Source organism: Fragaria vesca, linkage group LG2 (genome assembly GCF_000184155.1).
Source record: "Fragaria vesca subsp. vesca linkage group LG2, FraVesHawaii_1.0, whole genome shotgun sequence".
Taxonomy (NCBI): Eukaryota; Viridiplantae; Streptophyta; class Magnoliopsida; order Rosales; family Rosaceae; genus Fragaria; species Fragaria vesca.
Genome location: NC_020492.1, coordinates 24,736,025 through 24,745,820, shown reverse-complemented (window position 1 = coordinate 24,745,820; position 9,796 = coordinate 24,736,025). Strand labels below are relative to the sequence as shown.

The following is a 9,796-nucleotide window of genomic DNA, read 5'->3' as shown; positions in this document are numbered from 1 at the left end:
TTATTTTGTAATCCATGCTTTTCAATGAAAAAAATTCTTGATATTTCACCTCGAAGAAAAAAAAAAACTCAATAATGTTAACAAGTTGGTAACAAACCTACCTAGATTGAAATTATGCGAGGATATTTTAACAAAACCAAACTAATATTCTGCAATAGGAGCACGAAACCAAAATTCCTCCAAACTTGTTGGCCACAAACTTGTAAGGATATTTTAGCAAAACCAAACTAAGAATCGAACATTAGACATTGAAATTTTATGTTAGGCTTCTAGACTAACCTTACCACATCTAATGGTTATTGTCATTAGAGTCATGAAAGACGAAAGAAAAGAAGAGACATGCTCAGTTAAGTGACAGTTTTTAAGAGACTGTGGTAGACAAATGAATCTGATGGCTAAAAATAAATTAACGATTTTAAATTGTTATTCATTAATAATCGTAGACATTGTAAAAGTCGGCTTTCTCTCTGCTAGGGTTTCCCTAGGAAAGCGACTGATCGAGCAAGGCAGCGGGGTGGCTTCGATCTGGCTAGGTCGAGGAGGTACAGTCCAGATCGTCATCGGCGACGAGGGTGGACCTTCAAGTGTCTTCGGTGTTTCAGAGGGAGGCTTTCGTCCGTGTTGTGGTTGGGGTTGGTGGTGCCTTTGTGGGGCAACGACAACTTGTTTGCTTTGTAAGTGGGACGAGGTCGACGGCTGAAATCAAGCTGCTTGCAAGGATCGAGATTGGCGATTGCAGCTGGACTAGGTGTTTCAATCTGAGTGAGATCATAACGAATTTTTGTGGTGCAGATTTGGCCAGATTCGATTGGGCGAGATTTGCAGTGTTACGGCTTAGGGCTCTATTTGAGTGAAAGGAAGGCGGGGGCCTGGTTTGCTTTTGTGGAAGCTAGCGATGGTGGTGTGGCGTGGTCGGCCGCAGGTTTTCGGTTTGATCGGGATGGGGGGAGGAGAGAAGGGTGATGGGCTGGGCATTTGGGCCTCTAATCTATTCGGGTTGTTTTGGGCCTGGATGGATTAGTCCCTTTTTTTTTTTTTTTTCTTCAGTTTTGTCAACCATCTCAATTTTATTTTCTTCTGTTTAATTCTTGGTAATTCTGGTTGTACACCAATTGTGGTCTCTAGATGACTAAGATTACTTCAAAGAGAATTGGATAGTGCTTTGAAATTCGGGTGTGTAGGCACAATTATATATTTGCCGTGATCAATTAGTCTGTTAGCTTGGGTCGAATATAGGTTTTAGCGCAAAATGCTAATTGATATAAAGTGCCTTAAGTAATGAAATTATCTATTTTTATTAATAAAAAAATTGTAGACATTGTTTACCATTAAAGTATATAGTGAGATTTATCTATCTACTTAAATAATTTAAGACCGAAGAATGTACTTGTTATTAAGTTCTATCTATATATATTTTTTAAATATTATAAAGTATGAAAGCCTTCGTTTGAATGCCTTAAAACTTTCAAGGCTTAAATTGTTGATGAGACACACACCTTGCGTTTTCGCTATAATAGTTATAGCGTAGATGATTAGCAGGTACAAGGTGGAGTGTGGTGATGAGGAATCCAACAAAAATAGAACATAGAAATGATAGTTATATACTGAAATCAAATATTATTTGTCGTATATTGTCGTTTGACTGCCCTTGACTTTTAAAAGAAAATAATTTGTGTAACGACAAAAAGTACGTTTGATGATATGAATTTCTTAAAATGCACACACAATGCAACGACAAATTCGTATGATTAGTCGAACGTCCAAAAATACAAAGTTTTCAAAAGAGACTTTATCGTATATTGTCGCATCATCGGTCTTGAAAGCTAAAAACTATTAAGGATTTTTTTTGTTTATTACTCTTTTTGTCACCTCATTCATCTCAAAGACGTGAGAAAAAATGCAAATATTTGTAAGTTGGAAACTGAACTTAATCTTGGTGCAAATTCTCTTCAAAATTGTGTTAACACAATAACATTTAACACAACCATGGTTCATCTTAGATATATGCATGTACCAAACAGCAAAGGAAACCAAACCAAACCGTAAAATAAGATAAACCATAAAATAATATAAAGAAAAATAAGCTTCTTTTTTTTTGGTTGGTTTGTAAAAAATTAGAATTTATAAAAGGAAAAAAAAAACTTCATACAATTTGGTTTAGTGACACAATATTTCTTTTAATAAGAGAAACGTTATGAGTTCGTGCCGGACTAATTTACCTAACAGAAAAAAGAAAAAAAAATTGGTTTCGGAGAGGGGGAAAATAAATAAAACCCGAGAGCAAAATTAGTAATTACGGGACGGTGAGTGAGTAGGATGCACGTGACGACATCCGGAATCCCGACATGTACCTCGTCAACACGGTCCGGCTGGGACCCACCTGTTGGACCCCATCTCTTCTTCTGATTCGGTCCTCTTAAAATACGCAGCGGTTTCGCCGTCGGTGCCGCCTCTTAATAAAAACCAAACGAAAAAGAAAAAGAAAATTTAAAACCGCGAGAACTACTAAGCTGGAACGAGTCCTCACGGACCCACCCTGATCCCCTCAAACCTCATCCGTCAGATCTGTGTTTAGCTCCAGATCCTCTGACACATATCACGAGGCGCAACCGCTCCGATGGTAAAGACAAAGCGAGAATAGCCCCCATTCTTCCTAATCATGACGCCGCTCCGTGTCTTTAGATTTTCCTCTCTAATTTATTATAATGAAAAATAAAATATTGCCGACTAACGTTCTGTGGGCTCCGGTCCTACAAGTGACGTGGGCAGATTTTTTAACTGAAACAGCCGGGAAATTTTGCCGGCAACATGTTTGTTCCTTAATAGTGATATACAGCCGTAAATCCAAAGAGAGATGAAAGGCTGTGTTTCGATGCCGGAGAAAATAAAGAATGAAGATTTAGATTCCGGATCATGTTCGTTTACGTTTGTCTGCATTCAAGAAAACATATGAAACGTAACATAAATAGATTTTGACACAAACGGAAACCTTTTTTGATTTCATTTGAAGATTTTTTTGAACATACAACACCAACTTAACAACATCGAGAAGAAAAAACCCAGATCGGCGATCTCTCGGTGTGTTGGCGAAGAACAAAAGTAGCTGAAATTCTTCTGCGTTTTCTACCTTCTGTTTTCTCCGTAGTATATATACATAAGGCTGCAGTTAATAAACAACGCAGGCTAAAATGCAAAACTCATGATTACATGTCAGCTTTGAGATTTGCCTTTTCTCGGTCTAAGAGGGGTTCATGTTTTTTCTTTTCTAATTTTAACAAAGAAAGAACGGAAAAATGTGGAGGCGGATTTTCCGGCGCCGGATTCAGGCATTATCCAGTGGAGGTGGGAGGTTGAGATCGAGATCGAGCGAAGGTCCTTTCTTGGCGGGGGAGTGAGCGAAATCCACGACGGTGGAGGAGTCGGAGTCGCTAACGCCTGAGTGGGACCCGCCGGAGGGAGAAGCGGCGGCCGCGAAGCTTTTGTCAAACTTTCCCATCTCGCGGGCGGTGGGGCGATGGAGACTGTTCGTGTTCGTCATCGTCACCACGTTCTGGTCGGCCCTCGCGAACGCGTCGAAGAAATAGATGGGACGCCCCATGGGAAGCGCGTGGTAGGCACTCGCGGCGGTGTAGTATCCCGCGTTGGCCACCGCTAAACGGGGAGCTGCGAGGGTGAGGTCCAGAGCCGGGGGGGCCGGCGGCGGTGGGGACGAGGAGTCCACAGTGCTGGTCTGGCTGGGGCTGCGCGCCGGAGGAGCAACCGGCGGGGCATGATGGGTATTATTCTGTCTGCCGTTGTTATTGCTATTCCGGTTGTTGTTAGCGTGAAGCTCGGCCGGCGTTGGAAAGTTTGTCTTGGCCTTACCTCCACGGTACTCCCTCGCCGCCTTATCGTACGCACGCGCCGCCTCCTCAGCCGTATCAAACGTACCGAGCCACACCCTCGTCTTCTTCCCCGGATCCCTGATCTCGGCGGCGTAGCGTCCCCACGGCCTCTTCCTGACGCCACGATACCGGATCTCAAGAGGGTTCGTCTGCGCTCCGGTGCCGGATTTCGCTGCCGTTTTCGGAGCCATGAGGTTGGTTTTGTTAAGAGTGATTGTAGAGGGCGAAAGAGAGAGAAAGAGAGAGGCTTGGTGAGGAAAGAAGCGAAGGAGTGGGGGTTGGATTTATAGGGGAAAGAGGGTGGGGGGCGAGTGTTAAAGCTACGCTCCTTTTTGGGCGCTTGTGCGTTGTGTCGAGAGCACAATCTATCGTAATGTGGCTTCTCTCGCACGAACCACCTCGGTTACTTCTGGGACTTCCACTCATCGAGTGCCAAGTGGAAATCTTTTTGATTCTATTTTAAGCCCCCCCGTCTTCTAACCAACCCCCTTTCACCTCTCTGAAATTTAATTACAACTCTCAGTTGGGTGTTATTTACTCGGAGAGGGAACAGAGTTAATGTTTATTTATTACCGTGTGTAATTCTTGTTTGACTGAACTAATTGCTATATTAGGCGCCACCTACTTTCCTAATGGGTATATATTTATTTACTCTTGACGGAGATCTCATACGACGACAACGTTTTTCGGCGGAAGTCTGGTTTTTAAGGTACACATGTAAGTCTCCATGCCGGAAAAATAAAAATAAAAACCGAAATGTAGGTTTGATTGAAATTTTTTTTATTTTTAATTTAATCATGAATAGAAATGAAATACGAAATGTGAGAAATTTAATGTAGTTTTACAACAAGGAAAGTTTTTTATTTTGATCCAAGAACGTTAATTTTTATTAATCACAACTTAAGAGTAAATACAACACCATGAACATGATCCACCCACAGAGGCTATCCTGCGAAACAACCTAGTAGACACTAAACAATCTCTATGTTGAAGACCATGGGATGAAGTGCTATGATCAATTTTTCGTGGTAGCAAACGGGAAAAGTAACCACCCACCGAGAACACAAAGAGAAAGGGACAAGTCCACAACCTATCTTATTGAACACTTCTAGGACCATCCTACACAGAGGAGACAACCCCAGAGCAGCAACAAACTTAGTGAAGCTAAAGCTCATAACTAAGGAAGTGTTCTAAACCCATAAGCAGCCCTAGACTAAACTAATAAAAGCATACAAAAAATATAATTTGGGCCCAAATACCATTCTGCCCAAGTAGATCAGCCTAGGCCTAGTAAACCTTGGTAGTCGGCCTCCATCCCAGTTGTCGTCCTCCAAGTCGCACCTACATCCTCACGCCAGAAAACTTTGCCTCTTCCCTGCTGATGCTGAGCCCACCCCATCGTCGCCAGGTCGCCATCGTCAACCAACATATGATAACGATCTCCCACTCCACAATTCAATCCACAAAGTTGCATTCGAGATCTAGAAAAACCAAACCCGAAAGTAACCAACCCAGACATGGTGGGTCAACCCAGCACCAATCTCCCTAAAAAACCTTCCTTGATGTAGTCGGACACGAGAGAAGACGATGAGCCAAAACCTCTACTCCTCGGCCACCAAACCACAGACTTCTCTATGGGCAATGAAACCTGTCCGACCGAACCTACCACGCCGACTAAGCCAGAGACTGTCGCTAGCGACGAGCGCAGCCAGACAGGCACATTTTGTCTCTGTTTTTTTTTTCTTTCTCTCTCTCTCTCTCTAATATTCTGATTAGCTTGATTCTCCTTCTATTGTCATGTATTAGAAAGAGTGTTACAACAAGGAAAGTTAAGATAGTTTGATTGCACATTTATATATCATTTTCAGTATGACTAGTTTTCATATTTTAGACTTTAGTAGTTACATCTTGTTTCTAACAAAGTTTAGAGTCACACATAATCGACTTCTGGATGATCGAACATCCGTTATTGTTCTCAATCTCTCTCAAATGACTAAGAGATTGAAAATGCAACCTTAGTCCCTCCAATCCTAACCTTAGAGCATGTTTTAAATGAAATTAGACCAATGTGTCACACGATAGAGCATTCATTTCTATATGCTCTATCTACACTCACATCTTCACTAATCACTAAATAGTAGATCTCGATAGAAGATTACTTATCATAGTTATATTGTTAGGGCATCTCCAACAATTGGTCTAAATTCTAAACCTATATTCAAATTTTAGGTCACCCAAACCTATATTCATATAGGTTTTGCATCTCTAATTTATGGAGGTAAAATCCAAACATATTTAATCATTTTATATCATTATCATTATTTAATCATACATAAAGTAAAACTCAATTGTTTAATAATAAAATATGACAGTGGCCCACACCCACTCACCTTCATAAATTATAAGTTTGGTCTTATTTGGTTGAGTCAAAATAAGACACATTTTAGATAAATCCTATTTTAACTCAACTTGGATAGTAGGTTGGAGATGAGATTTTACAAATCCTAAACCTATTATAGGTTTTAGACCAAGGGTTGGAGTTGCTCAAGTCTATAAAAGCTAGCATCTCCGATAGGGAAATTAAATCTCGATTTTGCCACTTCTTCATTGTTGTGATCTTCGTCATACAATGATCAAGATCTCATATGAGTTATAGAAATTGGTTCCGAAGTGAAGGGCGAAGGCACTCTGACTCCTTCGTGGATCATGCACCGGACTATGATTAGTGCATGAAATTCATGTTTGCAAAAAATATGAAAAACATCCACAATAAGAAAAGGGCATGCAAAAGAGGATCAAATGTCATCACGCTCTATGACGCACGTGACATACATGCAATAAGATCGGTCGACGTGCGCCCCACTACCTATTGGCTACTGCTTGCAGTTTGCATGGTAGCCATAAGCGTCGACCGAAATATGAATGTTGCATATCAAATCAATTTGGTCCAAAATATATATATATATATATATATATATAAATATTTGAGTTTTGTTTTATTGAATGCCTAAATATTTTTCAACCAACATTAAAATATTACCAATTAGTAATGGCAACCCTATTTTCTATTGATAGGGTGCGAAGGGTCTTGTGCTAGTATATGCACCCTGTGTCTTATCTGCTCTAGGTATGAGACGGGTATTTTACTTGGTCAAATTGTCGCAACTTCCTAGTGTCAAGATAAAATTAAGTGTCGTCGAGACTATTTGGCGACAACATAATAGGAAAGCTGCTTCATTGGATATTGAGATATATAATCGTATTACGTATCTAGTGATCTTTCCATTATGTCACCGATGTGACGCCTTTAAAGTAGCATGTTTGCTAGTTGGTGCTTGTTAAAATACATGCACTTGGTAGAGATTCTCGATATTATGTCGAGATTTCTTCCAAATTCTTATTGTAATAAGGGGTATAGGTTTCATGTCCCGCCTTATATCCGACAGTTTTGTTAAAATACATGCACTTGGTAGAGATTCTAGATATTATGTCGAGACTTCTTCCAAATTCTTATTGTAATAAGGGGTATAGGCTTCATGTCCCGCCTTATATCCGACAGTTTTATTAATGAATATTTGAGGGCAGCCGCACCAGCTCTTTAATAAAAAAAAACAATGACGACATGCCGACCTCTTTTTAGTCTATTATCTTTTAACATGTTTTTTGCGAAGCCAATTTTATAACTGATGCTTTATCCAAACTTCGTCGTTTAATACTTTTGCTAGGCATGGAGTCTTACATTAGTTGTTTCTTTATGTTTCACATCTCTTTTACTTTTATCTTCTACAATTGTGTTAGAGGTTTTAGGTTGTAGTGAATAAAATCACTTTGGGACCTGATAGGGTTGGTCTAGTGGAAACATGCTAGGCTGCAAGTGGGGCGGACGTTGCAAGGATTCTCCTGGTAATAGGAGGTCCTTAGTTCGAACCCTAGCTTTTGAAAAACATCCCTTAAGGAGGGGTCATACCTACAAATTGCTCCCGACCCCAGAGTGATAGCTCACTCAACTACCATTTTTGTAACCAAAAAGAAAAAAAAAAATCCTCTTTGGGGTCGATCTAATCCGGTGGCCTAAGGGTCGATCTAATCTTTATCTCATTTATTATGGTGATGTCTTTCATTTAGTGAGGTGTCTTGACATTTACTTTTACATGCAAGAAATGGGTTTATCCTACTTGAGGTAAAATAATATTGAGTAGAATGAAGGTATGGTAACGGAGGAGACGAAAACAATCGTCACGTCGGGTTACTTTCCAATTACTCAAATATGAATCTCCATTTCATTTGAGTGCTATGTAGCCTATATTGCTTCGACATGCATGAGAAAAGGAAACAGAAGGAAATTTAATGGATGATAGGCATTCATTTCCCCACAAGTCACAATCGGTGCGCATTCAATTAGATGATCAAGACAAGTAATCTATTGTCACCGTTCCAAACTCAACCTAATTAATAACAAATATTGTTTCTTGTTCTCCCCAGATTATGTATGAAATGTATAAGGGAAAATGCAAATTTAGTATTAATTTAAATCTCTTATTGCCCATTTTAATGAATTTAATAAATATTAGCCCATTCTAATATAAGGTGTTCCTATTTATGCCCAAATACACAAATCTATATTAAAGTCATAATAAAATAATAATTTTTGTATATTTTTAAGACAATTTTACCCTCACCACTTTGACATGTACAAGGAGAGAGAAATTAAAAGAGTGAAAAGACTTTATCGGAACCTCACCGGACTCCGGTCACCAATCGCCGGACTCCGGTCACGAGTCACCGTTTGCCGGAATTTTTTCGATCGCCAGTTATTGACTCCTAGTAACTCAGATTTTTTTTGGTCGTCGGATTTTTGTCACCGGTAACTCAGTTACTAACCCCCAATAATCAGTTACTGACCCCCAATAACTTGGTTACTAACCCCAATAACTTGGTTACTGACCCCTAATAATCAGTTACTAACATTTAATAATCAGTTACTGACCCCCAATAACTTGGTTACTGACCCCCAATAATCAGTTACTGACATCTAATAATCAGTTATTGACCCCAATAATCAGGTTACTGACCCCCAATAATTAGTTACTGACCCCCAATAACTTGGTTAATGACCCCAATAATCAACTTATTTTAGCTTAATGTAATAGAAGAAAAAAAAATCAAGTACTAACCCTAATAATCGAGTTACTAACCTTCACTAACTTGGTTACTGACCTCTAATAATAATTATTGACCCCAATAATCACCCCCAATAGATCATTTTCATATAGAATTTTAGGCTCTAAATGCAAACAATTTCTCTGACTGCACAACCAATATCTTCAATTCGTTGACCAGCCACTCAAAATCTCCTACCTCTTTCTTAACCGACCTTCTTCCGACGACGTCTCTTGCAGACCGGAATTCCACCGAGCCGTTGATCGCCGTCATCAGACCACTGGCATTGGCAGCGGCTTCATGGCCTTTGATGAAAAACCTAGCTCCGATCAGCTTCTTGTTACAATTACTCACCGCAAGTCAGTCTCTGGTCTCACACACACCTCTCCACCGCTTTGGCATCGGGCCGAGATTCAAATCCAAGATGCTCCGATGCTCCGGCCAGACTCCGATGTCGAAAACCCCTACGATGACGTCAGAGCTGTAGTCGGATTCGAACCAGAGCCCGCGCTGGTTTCGAAGCCCTAGGAACTGCGGCGAGCGGGTGGTGTGGAGGTGGCGGCGGCGGTCTTCGAAGACATGGAGGACGGCGGGGTGGTGGCTGAGGGAGGCGGCTTGGTCGGAGGTGAGAGCGACGGGATTAAAGAGACCGACGAGACCTTTCATGGTGTGATGGCAGCGGTAATGGTGAGGAGGGAGAGAGAGAGAGAGAGAGAGAGAGAGAGAGAGAGAGAGAGAGAGAGAGAGAGAGA

At 40.7% G+C, this 9,796-nt stretch overlaps 1 protein-coding gene across 1 annotated transcript; it reads right to left on the bottom strand.

The window, feature by feature from the left end:
• Nucleotides 1–2,976: 2,976 nt before the first annotated feature.
• On the bottom strand, nucleotides 2,977–4,126 carry LOC101300501 (ethylene-responsive transcription factor 4-like). Its single transcript, XM_004291455.1, has one exon. It carries the CDS (start codon nucleotides 4,073–4,075, stop codon nucleotides 3,323–3,325), a length of 753 nt encoding a protein of 250 aa, XP_004291503.1. The 5' UTR covers nucleotides 4,076–4,126; the 3' UTR covers nucleotides 2,977–3,322.
• Between the last annotated feature and the right edge of the window lie 5,670 nt (nucleotides 4,127–9,796).

What these genes read in the sequence shown, in the direction of transcription:
- LOC101300501 (XM_004291455.1), bottom strand. Translation starts at nt 4,075, where the DNA reads ATGGCTCCGAAAACGGCAGCGAAATCCGGCACCGGAGCGCAGACGAAC.